This window comes from Amblyraja radiata, chromosome 5 (assembly GCF_010909765.2).
Source record: "Amblyraja radiata isolate CabotCenter1 chromosome 5, sAmbRad1.1.pri, whole genome shotgun sequence".
NCBI classification, from domain to species: domain Eukaryota; kingdom Metazoa; phylum Chordata; class Chondrichthyes; order Rajiformes; family Rajidae; genus Amblyraja; species Amblyraja radiata.
In genome coordinates, this window is record NC_045960.1 from 94,671,573 (window position 1) to 94,693,274 (window position 21,702).

The 21,702-nt window shown below is 43.1% G+C and overlaps 1 protein-coding gene across 1 annotated transcript in view; it reads left to right on the top strand.

Annotated features, from left to right (window-relative positions):
- cog2 (component of oligomeric golgi complex 2) overlaps window positions 1-21,702 on the top strand; it is a 61,804-nt gene that overhangs the window by 30,624 nt on the left and 9,478 nt on the right. Inside the window, exons 10-14 of the mRNA XM_033021831.1 lie at window positions 1,772-1,911; window positions 5,281-5,342; window positions 5,429-5,580; window positions 16,835-17,035; window positions 19,321-19,393. Coding sequence (XP_032877722.1) covers window positions 1,772-1,911; window positions 5,281-5,342; window positions 5,429-5,580; window positions 16,835-17,035; window positions 19,321-19,393 — 628 coding nt within the window. The remainder of the gene's footprint in view (window positions 1-1,771; window positions 1,912-5,280; window positions 5,343-5,428; window positions 5,581-16,834; window positions 17,036-19,320; window positions 19,394-21,702) is intronic.

The window sequence follows — 21,702 nt, forward strand, 5'->3', positions numbered from 1 at the left end:
GAACATAAATCAATGTTTTAATATCAGATATCCTCCAAGAATTGTGGTTTGTTGGTATCGCTTAATGTGGGATATGTCAGCCACATATACCTGCCAATTTGCCATAAACCAATGACGCAAAGGTAGTGGTGGCGGCCACAGATGAGGAAAAGTTTGATATATCGGGTAGTGAGATTTTTCCTTACATTACAATTGTATCTGTGATTCAGAGTATCTCACTGGGTAGAAATTACTTTGTGCATTCTGAGGTTGAGACGGGGGCTATATAACTGCAAGAAAACCGGAGCACCTTGGAGAACCCCATGCAGTACCTTTGCCTCGCCCTATCATTGTTAATTCCTCCAGTAGCGTGATTCTCCAGCTCCCTGTATCCTCTATCACATCTTTGCTTAACATTGTTCCACTGTAGACAACTGTTTTGGGGATACCTGGGCCCCAGGTCAGGAATTCCCTCAAAAAAAACCTCTCCACCTTGCTGTTTAGGAAGGAACTGCAGATGCTGGTTTACACCGAAGATAGACACAAAATGCTGGAGTAACTCAGCGGGACAGGCAGCATTTCTGGATGGAAGGAATAGGTGACATTTCGGGTCGAGACCCTTCTTCAGACTGAGAGTCAGGGGAGAGGGAGATACAGAGATAAAGAAGTGCACTGTGTGAAAGCGAGGCATCAAAGCAAATTAATTTAAACCCCAACGGTTTGAATATTGACTTCCTAACTTTGTCACCCTTGCTTTCCCCCTCTCTTCATCCCTCCCCCTTGCTAGTACTCCGACCAGTCTGACTGTCCCCTGATTAAATACAATACAATACAATACAATACAATACAATTCAATTTATTGTCACAAATTTTACCTCTGCTTCGTTGTCACTTTCTAGCTAACAATGATCTATTCTACATTCTCCTTGATCTCCATACCCCTTGAGTCTCGTTTTCACATCTTACACTTCCTTATCTCTGTGTCTCCCTCTCCCCTGACTATGAGCCTGAAGAAGGGTCTCGACGTTTCGGGTCGAGACCCTTCAGGCTGGAGAAGTCGCCCGTCCTTTTCCCCCCCCCACAGATGCTGCCTGACCCACTGAGTTACTCCAGCACTTTGTGTCTACACCATGTGCAAATGTGTTCGGTCTGAAGAAGGGTCTTGACCCGAAATGTCACCCATTCCTTCTATTCCAGAGATGCTGCCTGTCCCGCTGAGTTACTCCAGCATTTTGTGTCTATCTCTACCTTCTTTGTCATTTAAGACATTTCTTAAAACTTGCCTCCTTTCCTGACTTAATATCTCTTTGTGGCTTAGTGTCAAATTCTGTTTGATACATCTCCATTTATAGATTATTTGAAGGGGTAGATTGGACCGGCACGGAGGCCGGACTGAAGCCTGAACCCAGGACTAGATGAATAGTTATGTGCTCTGACCTACGGACCTATCTCCTAAGTTGTATTATTGATAGTTTATCCTATTTTACTAATTTGTTTGTTTGTTTCTTTCTTTCTTTATTTTTTCTATCTATAAATATAAATAAATACTTAGAGGCAATGTTAATATGTAACTGATAAAGGAGGATCCCAGCTACTTTGGTAACTGGAAACCTGGATATTTAATATGTAACCATTAAACAAAGTCTGTATTGGTTTGGACTATGATATGCAGATTCCTCTAATAAAATTTTATTTTAAGTTCATTATTACAAAATCAAAGGTATTTTCTAAATGCAGGATGTTGTTCCCTAAGACATTAACTTCTAACCATTCCATGTATTCATCATTCCAGAAATACACAATTACAATGGACTTTGTCAGAAAATTTGAGTGCCAGTGTGCATCCCAAGCAAGTGTTAAAAAACTACGCTCACATTCAGCATACCAACATTTCCTTGGGAAATGGAGCCTGTCTGTTTATTATCAGATCCGGTAAATATTATATCGTGCATTATTTTCATTCCAGTGAAGTGTCATAAATATATCCTCTGTTTTGTATGGATTACTCCTGATCATTTTAAGTTCTTTATAAAAGAAAATTGGATAATACGAGGGTATAATTTAAGTAACTAAATAGCACGGGCAAAAAAATTAATTCTCGTAATATTTCCGATGGATGGACACCTCGCTGATATTTATAATACTAGTCATATTGTAATGTATTTGATATACTTCACATGCTTTAGTATTTTCTCAATGCTGCAACGTTGAAGGATATATTTGTCTCACAGTACTGAGGAACATCAGAACCTGGTTCTGAGGCGCAGCAAGTAGTGCTGCTGCATCACAGCTCTGGCAACCTGGGTTCAATATTGACTGTTCTCTCTGTGACTGCTTGGGTTTACATAGAAACATAGAAAATAGGTGCAGGAGGAGGCCATTCTGCCCTTCGAGCCAGCACTGCCATTCATTGTGATCATGGCTGATCGTCCCCAATCAATAACCCGTGCCTGTCTTCTCCTCATATCCCTTGATTCCTCTAGCCCCTAGAGCTCTATCTAACTCTCTCTTAAATCCATCCAGTGATTTGGCCTCCCCTGCCCTCTGTGGCAGGGAATTCCACAAATTCACAACTCTGGGTGAAAAAGCTTTTTCTCACCTCAGTATTAAATGGCCTTCCCTTTATTCTGAGACTGTGGCCCCTAGTTCTGGATTCGCCCAACATTGGGAACATTTTTCCTGCATCTAGCTTGTCCAGTCCTTTTATAATTTAATATGTTTCTATAAGAATCCCCCTCATCCTTCTAAACTCCAGTGAATACAAGCCTAGTCTTTTCAATCTTTCCTCATGACAGTCCCGCCATCCCAGGGATCAATCTTGTGAACCTACGCTGCACTGCCTCATTCACAAGAATGTCCTTCCTCAAATTAGGAGACCAAAACTGTACGCAATACTCCAGATGTGGTCTCACCAGAGCCCTATACAACTGCAGAAGAACCTCGATAACCCCTCAATAACTTCACGTTTGACTCCTCCCATTTCCTCGAAACACAAGGCGTAGCCATGGGCACAAGCATGAGCCCCAGCTACGCCTGCCTCTTTGTCGGGTACGTCGAACAATCCTTGTTCAATACGTACCAGGGCCCCATCCCTGACCTCTACCTCCGTTACATCGACGACTGCTTTGGGGCCACCGCCTGCACCCACACACAACAGACTGACTTCATCCACTTCACCACCAACTTCCATCCAGCACTGAAATACACCTGGACTATTTCCGACACTTCCCTACCATTCCTTGACCTCACTATCTCCATCGCAGGTGATAGACTCCTGACCGACATCCACTACAAACCCACTGACTCCCATGGCTATCTGGACTACACTTCTTCCCACCCTGCCTCCTGTAAGGACTCCATCCCCTACTCCCAATTCCTCCGCCTACGCCGCATCTGCTCCCACGATGAGACGTTCCACACCAGGGCATCTGAAATGTCCTCATTCTTCAGGGAACGGGGATTCCCCTCCTCCACCATAGATGAGGCTCACACCAGGGTCTCTTCCATACCCCGCAACACTGCTCTCTCTCCCCATCCCCGCACTCGCAACAAGGGCAGAGTCCCCCTAGTCCTCACCTTTCACCCCACCAGCCGTCACATACAACAAGTAATCCTACGTCATTTTCGCCACCTCCAACGTGACCCCACCACTCGCCACATCTTCCCATCTCCCCCAATGTCTGCCTTCCGCAAAGACCGCTCGCTCCGCAACTACCTTGTCAATTCTTCCCTTCCCTCCCGTACCACCCCCTCCCCGGGCACTTTCCGTTGCAACCGCAAGAAATGCAACACCTGTCCCTTTACCTCCCCCCTTGACTCCATTCAAGGACCCAAGCAGTTGTTCCAGGTGCGACAGAGGTTCACCTGTATCTCCTCCAACCTCATCTACTGCATCCGCTGCTCTAGATGTCAGCTGATCTACATAGGTGAGACTAAGCGGAGGTTGGGCGATCGTTTCGCCGAACACCTCCGCTCGGTCCGCAAAAACCTACCTGACCTCCCGGTGGCTCAGCACTTCAACTCCCCCTCCCATTCCCAATCCGACCTCTCTGTCCTGGGTCTCCTCCATTGCCAGAGTGAGCAACACCGGTAATTGGAGGAACAGCACCTCATATTCCGCTTGGGGAGCCTGCATCCGGCGGGCATGAACATTGAATTCTCCCAATTTTGTTAGCCCTTGCTGTCTCCTCCCCTTCCTTAGCCCTCGAGCTGTCTCCTCCCATCCCCCAGCCCTCGGGCTCCTCCTCCTCCCTTTTTCCTTCCTTCTCCCCGCCACCCCTATCAGTCTGAAGAAGGGTTTCGGCCTGAAAAGTTACCTATCTCCTTCGCTCCCTAGATGCTGCTGCACCCGCTGAGTTTCTCCAGCATTTTTGTGTACCTGCAGAAGAACCTCTCTACTCCTGTACTGAAATCCTCTTGTTATGAAATCCTCTGATTCCCCCAGGTGCGCAGGTTTCCTTCCAGATTCCAAAGACAAGGTTGGTGGACTTCACTAAAAATGACTTCAGGAAGCAAAGTGGAGTACAAGGTGGAATCGGCATCAATGGTGCTGAAGATAGTCAAGAGCTTCATGTTCCAAGGTGTAAATATCACCAACAATTTGTCCCAGTCCATCCACATTGGATCTACAGCCAAAATGCCTCTACTTCCTACAAAGACTAAGAAGACTACAGATGCACCATAGAAAGCATACTAACGGGATGCATTACAGCTTGGTTTGTCTAACTTTTCAGCCCATGGTCGCAATAAATTTCAGAGTTGTGGAGCATTGCCCAGTCCATCACGCAGACCCCCCCCCCCCCCCACCATTGACCCCATGTACACTTGTATGCTGCCTCAGGAAAGCAGCTAATATAATCTATGCTATTAAACATAAGCTATGCTTTTTTCAAGTGAGTGGCTTTCACACAATGAGCAGAAAAGATCATGAAATAAGTAAGGCTGGGGTCAATTGAAATGAGCAAAAATTAGATTGATTTTGTATTTAATGAGCCAGATTTATTAGGATTACAGAATCAAGACTGACATTTAGAATTAAGTTGATATCAGCCATGAAGCAAATGAATGGCAGAATAGGGTTAGTGGGTAAAGGTTTTCCCCTGTTCATGTATTAATAATGCTGGGTGTCAAACTATTTGGCTCGCACTTCATTAAAAGCAGCAAACGTGTCAGTAGAAAACTAGATTAAAAGAGAAACCTGACCACTGTCAGAATCCATGTCTATATTTTTGCCATACCTTTTTCATTTAGTCATTTCATAGGTCAAGAGACGTTTAACCATGTAGCCATTTCCTTTAACAGGTTCAAAGAAATTGCCGGAAATTTTGAGGCTTCTTTGTCTGAAGGTTTGAAGGAAGCACCAGGTAAGAACTTTTCCAATAGAAATGCTCTAAATGAACAAGGCCAGTTCAAAGGTTTGTGCTGACAATGCTTGGTCTATTTCACTTAGATGGAAGCGAGTTTCGGCTGCAGGTCACTTGCATTCTGTGGCAGAACCTTATGAAATGCTGGGATGATCACATCTTCCTCCCTCCATTGGCCCATCGCTTCTGGAAACTGACTCTGCAGTTGCTGGCACGTTATGTTAAGTGGGAAGAAGAGGTTAGTGTCTCTTATCTTTGCCCCTTTAAACACTTAGATTGGTAGGATCATTCAGCGCAGACAAGCCTAATGTGCATGTGGCGCTGTTCTCTGCAGGAACTATCTATTTAGTGCTACTTCTTTACCCAAAGCACCCCGTTCCTTTGCTTTCAGGCATATAATCTCTTTTTTTTTAAAAGCTAATCAAGAATCTTAACTTCTCGAGCAATGCATACCATCATAATAATAATAATAATAATAAATTTTATTACGGACTCGAGGTCCAGACAAGGGGCTACATTACATTAAAAAATGCATTGCATATTAAAAAATATCATAAAGTACATATAAAATCTTAGTATATCACTTATAAAAGCATCATAAATTATATATTTTTTAAAACACAATACATAAGTTAAACATCCAGATTAAAAGAATGATCAATGTCCTACAACGAGACAACGATACCAGTGTCTCCACAGCTGGGATTCGTAGCGTGTAGTGCTAACCCTTATGTTTGACAAGGCCACAATAATTACATTTTTAGCGTCATTTATCCTGCAAATGAATTTATACATGTGATATCTTAGGATAGCTTCTAAAGTACTGACTCCTGCAGCCACAAACATATTACTGGCACTGCACCATCTAGGTTTCCTTAGCAGTGTTCTCATGGCATCGTTATATGCCACCTTTAGTCTCTGCAAACTTGTCTTTCCATAGTTCGACCACAGGTGCACAGTGTAGAGTGGTGTGCAGTATGCTCTAAATAGCGACATCTTCACCACATCTGCACACGCACCAAATTTACGCAAGAGAATATTCGCCTGTACATACAGCATGCGTCGTTGCCTATAAATATCCTCATCATCTGTCATTTGTTCTGTAATAATATGCCCTAGATATTTTACCTTATTACAGACACTAAGATTATTGTCAGACAATTTAAAATCAGGAAATTTTAGACATTTATCCTCTTTGGTTCTACAGATCATAACAGTACTCTTACTAGCATTATATTTAATGTCATGTTCCACACCATACACAGTGATTGATACAAATACATTGATAGATGCTCCTGAACACATCATCAGTGATGTAACCTGGGGTCATTGGGTGTTTCGGGTCTTTCAACATCAGACACCCTCACCCAGGCGACCCAGCTGTGGTTGATCAGACCACGACTTGTTGTTCAGGTGGCATTCGCTCCTCCCCATGGACCTCCTCTCCTGATCCAGAGCCATCTCGAGGCCTTCTCCGCTGCCTCTGTGGTGTTCTTGATGGCCTTGCTCCTCGCCACTCCGTTTATGCCCAGTGCACTCAAGGCTTTGTAGAGCGATTGCCCTGCAAAACCTCTTCAGCCAACCTCGATGGGCATACACCTTGCCTTCCAGCTCTGCCTGCGGCAGTCTATGACCAGCTCTTCATACTTGGCCATCTTCCTCTCGTGGGCCTCCTCTAGACGGTCCTCCCACGGCACAGTCAGTTCCAACAAGACAATGTTTTTGGTCGCCTCTGAGACCAGAAGGATATCTGGCCTCAGGGTGGTGGTGGCAATGTGCTGTGGGTACTTCAGCTGTTTCACCAGGTCTACAGAAAGCTGCCAGTCCTGCGCAGTCGCCAGGATTCCTGACTGATTCCTGGCTGCTGTGGTTCTTGGCAGCTGCACTCCGGCCTTCACGAAGGTGATCATCTGGGTGGTGGGGCGTTCTCGTCTACAGCTGCTGATTCCCATGCTGATGGCTTTTGCAATGGGTTTAAGAACCTGGTCGTGACGCGATGTGTACCGGCCCTGCCCAAGAGCCTTTGGACAGCAGCTCAGCATGTGTTCCAACGTCCCCTTGCCTGAGCATTGCGGGCAATCTGGAGATTCCGCATTGCCCCAGATGAAGAGGTTCGATGGGCTGGGCAGGACATCATACACTGCCTGAACCAGGAACTTGATGCGCTGTGGTTCAGCCTGCCAGAGCTCAGTCCATGTGACTTTTCAGTCCATGGCCTGCTCCCACCTTGTCCAGGCTCCCTGCTGCCTCAATCCAACTGCTCTGGTAGACCTATCATAAAGTACATATAAAATCTTAGTATATCACTTATAAAAGCATCAAAATTATATATTTTTTAAAACACAATACATAAGTTAAAAATCCAGATTAAAAGAATGATCAATGTCCTACAACGAGACAACGATACCAGTGTCTCCACAGCTGGGATTCGTAGCGTGTAGTGCTAACCCTTATGTTTGACAAGGCCACAATAATTACATTTTTAGAGTCATTTATCCTGCAAATGAATTTATACATGTGATTTCTTAGGATAGCTTCTAAAGTACTGACTCCTGCAGCCACAAACATATTACTGGCACTACACCATCTAGGTTTCCTTAGCAGTGTTCTCATGACATCGTTATATGCCACCTTTAGTCTCTGCAAACTTGTCTTTCCATAGTTCGACCACAGGTGCGCAGTGTAGAGTGGTGTGCAGTATGCTCTAAATAGCGACAGCTTCACCACATCTGCACACGCACCAAATTTAGGCAAGAGAATATTTGCCTGTACATACAGCATGCGTTGTTGCCTATAAATATTCTCATCATCTGTCATTTGTTCTGTAATAATATGCCCTAGATATTTTACCTTATTACAGACACTAAAATTATTGTCAGACAATTTTAAATCAGGAAATTTTAGACATTTATCCTCTTTGGTTCTACAGATCATAACAGCACTCTTACTAGCATTATATTTAATGTCATGTTCCACACCATACACAGAACATATAGTAAGGAGCTGCTGGAGACCAGCGCTAGATGGACTAAAGACCACAAGATCATCTGCATACATAACACGGGTCACTAAAATATTACCAATAACGCACCCAGTGTTACAGGCTTTCAATTGTTTAGACAGATCATCAATATATAGATTAAAAAGGACTGGGGACAAAATTCCCCCTTGTCTAACACCATTGCTAACCCCAAATGGGGCTGAGACCATATTGCCCCATTTTATTTGCATAGTCTGGTGGGCATACCAGTAGGCCAGAATTCTAACAATGTATTTAGGCACCCCTCTTTGACTCATTTTACCAAACAGCTTCTGGTGATTAACACAGTCAAAGGCTTTGGAAGCATCAATAAAGCACATAAGGATTGAAGAGTTTTTGCCTCTATATTTGTTTACAATCTCCTTTAGGGCATATATGCGTAAGTCAGTGCCATGTTTAGCTTTAAAGCCAAACTGGTTATCTGTGGAGTTAACAAACTCATTTATTCTATCCAGCAGAACTCTTTCTAAAACTTTTGACAATATGCTGGCTAAAGCTATGGGCCTGTAATTATTTAGGCTGCCTACTTTACCAGCTTTGTCCTTGATGACCGGCACTAACAGGACAGACAACATTGAGTCTGGTAACAAGCCATGAATCATAAAGCCAGTAAAACAAATAGCAAGGAGAGGAGCTATCCTCATACTCGCATACTTAAAATGTTCAGCAGAAATATGATCCAAGCCACTTGCTTTGTTGTTGGACAGCTTGTTCATGGCATGATACACCTCATGTGACATAATCGCCATCAAGTCATTACTCTCAATATTGTCCACCCTATACGTCACCTTGGACACAGTTGAATAAAGTGCTATAATGTTGTCGCCATAACTCCGCAATATTAGCTGTTCTGGAGATTCCATCTACAGTGCATGGTAAAGATGTTTTGCAACTGTTAAGAGCTCTCACTTCCTTCCAAAAATCTGTAGCTTTGTTACTTAGCAGCTTCTTAGCCATGGAATCAGCCCTCATAGCTTGCTCATTTTTACAGATGAAGTGAACAGCATACTTATACCTTGCATTAGTGAGCTTCTTGTGCTCAAACACAGGCCCCTGTTTGGGTCTACCTGCCATCGCCCATGATTTGGTGGCTTCACGGGCTTCAGTATGATATTCAGCTACATACTTATTCCAGCCAGGCCTGATGTTATGTGTCTCATTTTTATGCTTGCAGTAGGGCTTACTGCCTACATATAAAGCTGCCTACATATAGTACATATAAAATCTTAGTATACCTATTATTACTAAAAGTCTGATCTTGACCGCTTTTGGCCCACTGTGCTGCGATTTCCGAGAGAACACCGCCACCTACGGCCATCATTTTTGGCCACCTCACTCAGAGCCCCCCTCCGCCTTCCGGGACCGGAGGATTTTTCCCATCGATGAAAAATCAGAGATATATTAATGTTTTTTTTAAATTTGCCATTTTCTCTGCTGCCCCCGCTGGCAGCAGGGGTGAGGGACTATAAAACCTGGAAGTGTAGTCCCTCACTCAGTCTCTGCCAGACCCAGGAAGCGAGAGGATCATGGCTCTCTGAGCTGCGAATAACACTGAATGCACGTCGACTCCAGGGCTGCAGCCCAATTGTTTGCCACGCCTTTTTAACAAGTTTGTGGTCACAAAATGAATTTTGGTTGTCAGGTGGCTGCAGCCCAATTGTTTGCCACGCCTTTTTTTAAAGTATGTGTTCACAAAATGAATTTTGGTTGTCAGATGGCTGCAGCCCAATTGTTTGCCTTGGCTTGTCTTTAAAATTGTTGCAACAGTTTGATGCCAGCCCAAGAATCTATTCGCCCCACAATGTCTATACTAGCCCCCTGGAACCAGTACCTTCGGCCCACATCACCCATACTAGCGCAACAGCCACCCCCCCCCCCCCCAATGGCGAGCAATATTGGAATTGGTGGAGAGGTGGAATATTGCGTTGGTGACCAGCCCTCCCGTATGATGCTGGGACCCAACGGGTCCCACTTAGTCTAGTCACTTATAAAAGCTGCCTACATATAAAGCATATAAAGCATAGCCTGCCATTCTTCATAACTTAATGTTTCTCAGTGACTTAAAGATAGCTCATTACCTCATCCCTTTTTTGTTTAGTGAGGAGAAAACGGTGTAACTGCAAGCAATGCTACTGTTCAATGTGGATGCATTTACACTGTGAGCCAGATTGAACTGAGGTATGTTAGGTGGTCTATGCTGAATGTATCACTGGTTTTTCAGATGAGTTGTCCCTGACAATATTCTGTTAACTAACAGACACCTTATTGAAGTTATTAATTAATTATTGATATTTGTTGATAAACCATTTTGCCTTCTGAGCCTCATACATTTTTCCAGTTTTCCCATGCTTACCCAAAAGGCTGTTGTGATTGCATATGTAGTTGAAGAATTTTACCACTGAAGTTAATAGCTTTTTGTTGGGAATGGTTACAGAACCATGTAGATGAGGTTAAGTTAGAGATTAGAAATGTAATTAAAATAGGTCAACAGCCTTGATGTTCTTCTGTTCATTCAACCCTTCACTGTTTGTTCGCACTCCTCCGTATAGTTTTTGATTATTATATAGTATGGATTTTTTCAATTCCCTATAAGAGCTCCTCCAGGAAATGTATTATTTTGGCAGTATTCTTGGTGGAGGAGTTAAGTTACTCAATTCAAATGTAAATATGGTTAGTCATTTGTTGACACGTGTATCTGATGTTCAACTTTTTGAATTGACCAGTTGTTTAAATTCTGTGAAGTTGCAGCGACCTCTTTTACAATTTCTTGCCAGTTTGCATTCAAACTACGCAATAACTAGATTTATATTGCACCATTAAAAAATCTCCCCAGACACTTTGCAAATAATTTGATCCGGAATTGTGTGTTGAGAGCAATCAAAATAAACGTGGTTTACCTATTTGCTCAGTGACACCGATGTTGCTGTAATTTGCCCCTGAACTTAGTTATTTCCCATCTCAGGGCAGTTGCAAAACAACCTCATTGTTGGTTGGGAGTTGCATATATTTCACACTGGGTAAGAATTACACGTTTCTGAGGCTGAAGGGCATTAGTGATAACAATCCAGTAGTTGGCCAATGTCATTGATACCAGCTTTTTTGTAGAATTCCAGCTTTATTTAATTAGCTACTCGAATGGAATTTGATCTCTTTTGTCTGGGTCAGTCTAGTTCCTAATGTAACCACGGTGAATGTCAAAATGACTGCAGATGTTGGAAATCTGGAACAAAAATTGTGAAAATATTCCACAGGATGTAGATGGGGAGAAATAGAGCTAGCTATTTGAGGACCATGACACTTCACCAGAACCTAAACACAGCGTCACCTAATTAGTTACAATGTTTCCTATATTTTAGCAATACTGCAACAAAAACTGGGGCGATGGAGTGGAGCAGCTGGTAGTGCTGCTGCCTCGTGATTCCAACAGCCTGCACTCAGTCCTATGCTCCAGCCCTACCATTATGTAATTGATAAGGAAGCAAATTAAAATCTCTCTCCATAGCCTTGGTCAGAGATTTAGATTTTTTTTAACTCGCATATTGTTTGCAAAGATTAACACTGCTGCCAAACGTATGTTTACTATGAGCTCACAGTGAGTCCAATGAGCTCACAGTGAGTATGATTGCAATGCGCTTTCATTCTTTACCTTAATACCTTACCTTATAGATTATTCCATATATTAAATACTCTTAACTTCTGACAAGTTTTTAATAATATTTTTAAAACAATACAGTAAACTGATAAAATGTTATTCAATTTTGGATTTGGTATTCGGTATCTTCCCCCACATTCTCAATTTAAATTCAGCTTGCCACCTGTCCCATGATTTCTGACTGTGTGGATTAATCATTCCTGTGGCACCATATCAAAACTCTTACTGAAATCTAAGCATACCGTGTGCAGTGTCAACAAAATCTGGCATTTCCTGTTGAACACCAGTGAATCTGTTAAGCAAGCTCTCCCTTCTGGCAGTTCAATGCATGCACTCACCTCCGTACACGTAATGCATTTACATCTAAACACACTTTGTGAGCTAAAGAACTGTGGCGATCTGAAACATTAAGCGGTTTAATATATCTGTTGCATTCAGAATCTTGGAATAGCAAATCAGTAACTTGTTCCCTGAGCAGTCACTACTCCAGACTCGGAACAAGCTCACCATTCTCTCCTCAATGCTTATAAAAACTCTAATTTGATCTCAAATCTCTTATAATTTCTAGTCTGGTTTAATTTAGCTCTCCATACCATGGCACAAGCTATCCTTGGTCATTGCTCAAATGCTCACAAAATATCTTACTCTGGCTTTACATAATTTTCAGCTCAATTCTCAATCTGTCCAAACCCTAATGAATTTGATTTGCCTGGTCCCACATTAACACAGCTACAGTCACAACCACCCTATGCCTTCCCTGCTTTAGTCATATTTGAGTTCACCTCTGTATGTGTTATTGTTTCATAACAGTTTCCTTTGTTAATTAGTCATCCTTGTGGCATCATATCAACATCTAAATATAATGGGTGCAATCTGAACAAGATCTTTCATTTTTTTCCCAGAACTCATTAATTTGTAAGGCAGGGTCTCCTTCCCTTAATCAATTTAGCTCCCACATATGATCTCAGAACGGTCTCCCTTGGAACACTTTTGACAAATGATAGACAAGTTGGCTCATCCCAACATTTCCTTTAAAATTACTTTCCACTGTCCTTTAAACCTCGTTTGGATTTGATGCCTCCATCTGCATTACAGCTGAGACAATTCAAGAAAAAAAAAACTAATGTCAAAGAAACTTGGATAATGCTCTAATAAATCTTTAAGCAGACAAAGTAGGGAAACATTTTCGACCACATCGAGAAAGCAAATTGCTTTAAGTTCATTTATTTCAACCTAGGTGAATTTATGGAATTCCCTGCCACAGAGGGCAGTGGAGGCCAAATCACTGGATGGATTTAAGAGAGAGTTAGATAGAGCTCTAGGGGCTAGTGGAGTCAAGGGATATGGGGAGAAGGCAGGCACGGGTTATTGATAGGGGACGATCAGCCATGATCACAATGAATGGCGGTGCTGGCTCGAAGGGCTGAATGGCCTCCTCCTGCACCTATTTTCTATGTTTCTATATAGGTGAGTTATATTAATCCTGAAGAAAACAACGAGGTTTAATACTTAATCCTGAGGTTAGATCAGTCATCTTACAAAACCAATTCAAAGTGTGAAGTACGCTTTTGAATTCTAAACTGACATAATTAATGTTAAAAAAAATGTAAAGGAAAATGAAATAGTATACCTAAAGACCTTGAAACTCAGACAAGTTAATGATTTAAAAAAAATTAACTCCCTCTACGTCGTCCCGGTTTGCTGTATTATGAAACATACGGCAGGTAAGGTGGGAATAAATGAGACATTAGCATGAACCTCCATGGGAGAAAGGGGAGACTGACCTACACCCACATGGGAATAGGAGGTACATGACCTGGACCACATGGGGGGGGGGAGGAAGTGCACTGGTCTAGACCCATATCTGGTTGGGAGGCACATTGGCCTTGCTCCACATGGAGACAGGAGGTACACCTACCTGAGGACTGGACCTCCTGTCTACCAGAATTTCTGAATTTACATCTTTCCTCTCAGCTGGTCAATATACAATGTAAACAACAGTAGCCCAAACACTGGTCAAGGTGGCAACCTGCTGGCATCTCCTTGCCACTTTCCCGATGTTGGGGAAGTCCAGAACAAGGGGTCACAGTTTAAGGATAAAGGGGAAATCTTTCAGGACCGAGATGAGAAAAACATTTTTCACACAGCGAGTGGTGAATCTCTGGAATCCTCTGCCACAGAATGCAGTTGAGGCCAGTTCATTGGCTATATTTAAGAGGGAGTTAGATGTGGCCCTTGTGGCTAAAGGGATCAGGGGGTATGGAGAGAAGGCAGGTACAGGATACTGAGTTGGATGATCAGCCATGATCATATTGAATGGCGGTGCAGGCTCGAAGGGCCGAATGGCCTACTCCTGCACCTATTTTCTATGTCTATGTTTCTATGTTACCTAGATTCACACCCCCAAATGGGGATAGGAGATGCGCCAGTGTGCATGATCACACAATTCCAAGTACAGGGGTTGCTGCACTTGCCCGTTGGTAGGAGGGCGGCCTAAATGAAGTTATATTTGAGAGAAGAACAGTACACCATTTCCCTTAGAATACTGACATTGCTTTTTTCCATTATTCATGAAGGGCAAAAAATATATAACCTAAACAACTGTTGTAAATGCAGCTTTTTTTAATATCACATTGCAACCAAACAAAGGAGGATCATATGAATTTATAAATCAAATATGTACTTTCCCCTTGCACTGTATGAATGAACTCAAAAGGCAAATATGTGCTCAGACAATTAAACTTCTACTAATCTCAGCCTATCACTGGGCACACTGAAGCAAATATTTGCAAAGAGTATTCCAAACATGAAACAAAACTCCACCCAAGGCAACACCACCCTTTACGGTAACTCAGTAAATTTGCATCCTTCCCACAGAAAGCTGCGTTAAGTTTAAACACAAAGTGCTGAAGTCACTCAGCATGCCAGGCAGCATCTCTGGAAGACATGGATAGATAAAGTTTTGGCTTGGGACCCTTCTTCAGACTGAAGAGATGTCCCAACCATGTTCTCCAGGAATGCTGCCTGACCCACTGAGTTACTCCAGAACTTTGTTGTGTTGTGTTGTTTCTGTCAACCAGCATCAGCAGTTCCTTGTGTCTACACTTTTAAGTTTACTTGCAGCACTGTAACTTTCTGCAGAGGTGTAAAATTGTATGCGTATTCAATTGTGGAGAAATGCACCCTTGGGGAAAATGCAATTGTAAAATTAGATGCTTGTCACGGATTATTTTTCTCCACATTAGTGAGAAACTCTTTACAAGGACTACATTTGTTTGGAATATTTAGAAGTTTTAAAACTGGATTTGTTGGTTGCCTGTTCATAAGATCATGACACAGGAACAGAATTAGGCCGTTTGGCCCATTGAGTCGGATGTGCCATTTGATCATGGCTGATCTCTCAGTCCCGACGCTAGCTACCTTCTATACTCTCCTATCTGTATATATTTATTTGCCTATGTACCAGTTTCATTCATCCACATTAATTCATCCACAAGAGAGTCCAGCCCTTTGACTCTCAACATAGGAGCCCCCCAAGGGTGCGTTCTGTCACCCCAGCTCTTCTCACTTTACACCAACAACCTCACATCCCAATGCAGCTCAGTTAAAATTTTTAAATATGCAGACGACACAACAATAATTGGCCTTATCTCAGACAACAAAGAATCACAATATCATCTAACAGTCGATAGCGCAGTCAAATGGTGCGCAGACAACAACCTCCAGCTTAATACTTCAAAAACCTTAGAAATCATCATAGATTTCAGACGCAATCAAAACCACAAACCCCCGGTCCATGTCAACTCTCACCCCATAACCTCCACGAACTCATTTAAGTTTCTAGGCACCTATATCTCCAATAATCTAAAATGGCACATCAATGCAGACCACGTCATCAAGAAAGGTCAACAACGCCTATATTTCCTCAGACAGCTCAAAAAGTTCAGAGTCGATAAACACCTCCTGGTCCGTTTCTATCAATCAATCATTGAAAGCATCATCACCTCCTCAATCACAGTCTGGTACGGTAACACCGATAGTCACTCACTACACAGAATACAACGCATTGTCTCCAAGGCCTCCAGGATCATCAACTCCCTCCTCCCCTCAATCCATTCCAGTTATCTCCAACGTACCTCAAAACGGGCAAAAAAGATCATCTCGGACCACTCCCATCCAGCAAATCACCTTTTTCAGTCTCTCCCTTCGGGGAAGCGCCTCAGGTCACTTGCTACTAAAACCACCCGCTTTAAAAACAGTTTCTTCCCCTCAGCAATAAGAACTCTCAATTCCGTCCAATAATCAGACAATAATATGACTTTGATGTATACAGTGTCTTGTCTATGGTCTTTGTTTGTTTTTTTGCACTATGTATTGTTGGTGAGATTTGTGATTTGTGATGTGGTATGGATGCACTTTATTACGGTGATCTGTGTTATTAGTGGTATGTAACAAAAGCAGTGTACCATCCGAACCCAAATACCACCAACCCTGGTTGCGTGGCAATTAAAGATTCTATTCTATTCTATTCATTGCACATATTGTTTAACCAGTATTTTTATTTTTACTATCTTGCACTCTGCCCAGATGCTAAACTGCATTTCGTTGTACCTGTACTCGTATTTGTGCAATGACAATAAAGTTGAATCAAATCAAATCTATTTTTCCCTGTCAACCCGCTTCACCTGCCTTCTCCCTGTAATCTTTTGACGTTTGGGGTTATTTAGTGGTATCACATTGGTATCACAAGTCATCATTAAATGTTTTTCTCTTTCCTTTCACTTCTCTTCCTCTCCACAGTTGAAGAGTGCATCGCCAGATAAGGACCTTACTCACCCTGGGATGAAACCTACGCCCACCAACAACAATATGGTATTCACTTCAAATGGAAGTAATGAGGAATTGGGAAATGGGCAAGCTCATGATGTGAAAGCTGTACCCCCTCTCACTATGAGCCAACTGGTGTACATTGTTGCCGATCTAGACAAGGTCGAAGAACAGGTACGAAGAGCTAATTTCTTTGTGTTCCAAAATCTGAAAAAGAAGTTCTGTCTGTTTTAGAACCTTTGGAAGTTTCCTATTTTTTCTTGCAAATTATTTGTTGAAGTCAAAGGATTAGAGTGCATTTGTTTCAGTTATCACTCATCCATCAAATATGAGATTAGCCTCAGAATTCAGTTTTCCCACTTCCCTAAGATATTATGGTGTGTTGGAGATGAAAACTTGCTAAAATGATGCAGTCGGGTCCGAATCCTCATCTCCAGCTCCTTGCTTTCTGTTTGAGCCTTGGGGGCGGTGCTGGGAGTACAATATACTATTGTTGGTGTACAGTTAATATTGCTGCATTACAGACAGTAAAGTACACTCTGACTTTGTGCCTTTGATCAAAGAAGGGAAATTATGTTGTGAGTTACGTTGACAGGAGCAGATTATTAGAGGGGAAAGGAACATCGGCCAAGTGGGATGTTTTTAAATGTGTACTGAAGAAAGCTCAGGATGTGTACGTCCCCTTAGAGTGAATGGCAAAGCAGGCAAACATAAGGAAGCTTGGCTGATGAAGGACAATGAGACGCTAGTCAAAAACAAGAAGGATGCATGGGACAGGTATAGGCAGCTGGGCTCAAGTGCATCCCTGAAGAAGTTTCGGGAACTAAGGAATAAACTAAAAAAAGAAATTAGAAGGGCAAAAAGAAGCCAGGAGATAGCTCAGGCAGGTATCATTAAGGTCAGCTCAGGCAGGTATCATAATCCCAAAAGATTTTATAAATACATGTGAGGGAAAAGGGTAACTGGAGAGAGAGTGGGACCTCTCAGGAATCAAAGCGGTCACCTCTGTGTGGAGACACAGGAGATGGTCACGGTCCTAAATGAGTATTTTTCCTCTGTATTTACCGAGGAGAAAGACAGTAGGACGGAGAAAGTTGGAGCAGTCACTAGAAGTGTCTTGAGGGCAGTCAGGGTTGCTGTCGAAGAAGTACTGTCGTGTTTGAAGGTAGACAAATCTCCAGGGCCTGATCAGGCCACCACTTCAGCGCCTTCTGACGGCCCGCTCACCTCTGGCAGTGCTCTCCATCTGAACACCTCTCACCTGTCGCTCGCTCATGTCAGCCGCTTCCTGCAAATCCTTAAATTCCCACAGCAGAGTAACCTCAATCGCTCTGTCGGAATTTAAGGATTTGCGGGAAGCGGCTGACATTTGCGGAAGCGGCTCTCCAGCGAGCGGCAGGAGAGAGGTTTTTAGACGGAGAGCTACCAGAGGTGAGCGGGGGCCAGCAGAAGGCACTGAGGTGGCGGTCAGTTCCGTTGTCCGGCCCGGCGGCCGCTCACAGCCACCCAAGCTACTTCTCCCACACCCCCCCCCCGGCCACAATGCAGTGGCTCTGTGCAAGGAGCGTCACAAGTGGGTTGCTGGTATGATCCAGATCCCCTCCTTCACAATGCTCCTACCTTTCTTGTAACTTTACTCTGGGCCAGACTCCCCAAACGATGTGAAAGGAGCTCTCCCCCCACCCCCACCCCCACACCCTGGGAAATACGGTATTTAAAAACATCACCAAGAAATGTACATACCTCATCATTGGTACACGAGCTCCATTCTTCTCTCTCTGTTTCCTAAGATACACTTAAAATAATGCCAACCCATATTTGAAAACCCCGCCAAGAAACTCGCGCTGCGCATGCGCACTAGCCTGCTGCGCCTGCGCAGTGCTGCAAAGGCAGAATTTCAGCTGCCTTCAGCCCCGCTTGAAATTGACGGCTTCCAGCAGCGCTGACGGCACGTGGGCTGCACAGACCTTCAAGGGTTACAAGCGCTGTGGATGAAAGGCACGGAGAATTATGCCTACCTAAGAGACCGATCTCTTGGATAGGCATAATTCTCCCATGCCTTTACTATTTATATTTAGTAATTACCATGTTATAATTTTAGTCAGGGTAGACAGTGTCTACCCTGACGGCATGTGCCTGGGAGGGATATGGACCAAGCGCAGGCAAGTGGGACTAGTGTAGCTGGGACATTGTTGGCCGGTGTGGGCGAGTTTGGACGAAGGGCCTGTTTCCACACTGTATCACTCTACGACTCAGTCCCACTGCAGATTGTGAACTCTTTGTGGTGTCATCCTTGGTCGATTGCCATTCCAACATTTGCACCCAAGATATATGGGCAATAATCTCTGGGATGGTATACTGTGGGTCTGTCCTATCAAGAGTCCATATCTTCTTGGATTGGCTGACGGTGTGTAAAATGCAGAACATGTTTTACTTTATCTCTAACATTTTCTTTTCAGCTTCCTGGCCTTTTAGACCTAATCAATCCAAGACTAAAGGGCATTGGCTTTCAGAATTTCTCTCTTATTTCAGGTAAGATCTTTTAAAAAAATTAAGGGAGTTGAAGGATGTATGATGAACGTCCCTCCTGGTTTTGAGCTGCTTTATGCTACAGCATCATTGGAGATTGAGCAGTGAGGAAATCTGTGTGAGGATTTTCAGAGTTTATTGAGGGTTTGGAGCGAATGTTTATGTATGTTAGATTTTGCTCCTTTCTTTCTGTCTAATTTAATTAAACAGCTATAAAAGAATGATTGACTCATGGTAAGAAACCTATATAACATTTCACCTGATCTTGCTTCAAGGTTCAACCACACTTCCAACTATAAAGAAATAAGAATCTTTCTGTGTGGTCTTTTACACACAGGCAATAAACTACTTTTGAAATATAGTTGCTGCTACAGTTTAGGAAGTGCAGCTACCAATTTGCAAACAAACAACCATGAAATAAGGACCAGGCCTTCTGTATTTAGTGATTGTGATTTCTCAAGTAAACCAGGCTCTTTGCCTAAATCTTTTGCACTTATATGAGAGGCTGGACGATTGTCCTGTGATAAAATGCTTTGTCTTGTCCAAGTAATGCACTTTTTTTTATAGCCAGTTGAACATCTAATTGATAAGACTTGGAAGAGTAGCACCTGGAAGAGCGGAACTGCCTCATTGAAAGATGGCACCACGCACAATACTGCTTCCCTCGGTATTCCATTGGAAGTGTCATCCTACATTATAGAATGGGGCTCGTACCCACAGCCACCTGATTCAGAACTAATGCTACCTCGATCATAATTGCCATTTTACTAGGGAAATACAGTCTCTTTCCTATGTATTGGTAGAATAACAGATTTGGTCAGGTTAAATCTTGGAAACATTTCGTAACACTTAAGTAGTTTATTGTGACAATCACTTTGCCTACAACTAAATCTCACAGAACTATGAGATGAATGAAGCAAGTGCATTAGGCAGAACAGCAGTTTAGTTCAGACTGTGAATTTGAAAATGGAATTAGATTTGTACATGGCGCACAGTCGTGGGTGTACAAGGAGTGAGGAAGGGGGCTGAGAACGCATCCTTGCCGACAACCCGTGTTGAGGATTATCGTAGAGGATGATTTGTCCCCTATCCTCGCTGATTGGGATCTGTTGGTCAGGAAGTTCAGGATCCAGTTGCAGAGATGACTTGTCCAAGTAGTGCACATTTTTTTCGTAATAGCCAGTTCATGTGACACATGAAAATAAAAGACCTTTGAAACCTTTGAAACCTTAACATCTAATTGATAGGACTTGGAAGTATAGCACCTGGAAGAATCTAGTTTCCTCAGTACTTTTCGGTGTCAAGCTAGATAATGTCCAGCCTAGAGGGTGTTCTGAAGAGAGAACCCAATCCTCTATTAGTTTTTCTGAAATCACTTACTTTCATAAATCTTGTCCCACATTGCTTCCATATACCCCTCAGGTGCTGTGTATAAGGGAATATTTTACTCCTGATAGCTAATTCGCAGACCAAAGCCATTCCATGTCCTTTATCATCACTCGTAAAATAAAATGTGAAGAAAGCAGGAATAAAGTATACTAGGGAATAAATACATCATTGATCATGCCTTGACTGTGATGTTAATGTGCAACAAAAAAACAATGTGTAAAAAAAAAACTCAGTGGGTTGACCGCCATATATGTTGAGTTGACGTTTTAGGTTGAGACCTGCACTAGAAGGGAGAAGATGGCCAGTATAAAGAGGAGAGTCGGAGTAGTGTGGCAGGAGCCAGGGAGTGATCGATGTTCTGGGAACGGGTGAAGGATAATGGACAGGTAACGCCAGGAGGTGACGGGGTGGGTGGAATTGGGAGACAAGAGACAGCTGGTTGATGGAAGTAGATGGAGAGAGAAATAGGAAAAAGTGATGGTGCCATTGAGATGAGGGGAGGATGAAGGAAGAGGCAGCTACTAGACACTGGACACGCGCTAGAATTTAGAAGATTGAGGGGGGATCTTATAGAAACGTACAAAATTCTTAAGGGGTTGGACAGGCTAGATGCAGGTAGATTGTTCCCGATGTGGGGGAAGTCCAGAACTACGGGTCACAGTTTAAGGATAAGGGGGAAGTCTTTTAGGACTGAGATGAGAAAAACATTTTTCACACAGAGAGTGGTGAATCTGTGGAATTCTCTGCCACAGAAGGTAGTTGAGGCCAGCTCATTGATTATATTTAAGAGGGAGTTTGATGTGGCCCTTGTGATCAGGGGGTATGGAGAGAAGGCAGGTACGGGATACAGAGTTGGATGATCAGCCATGATCATATTGAATGGTGGTGCAGGCTCGAAGGGCCGAATGGCCTACTCCTGCACC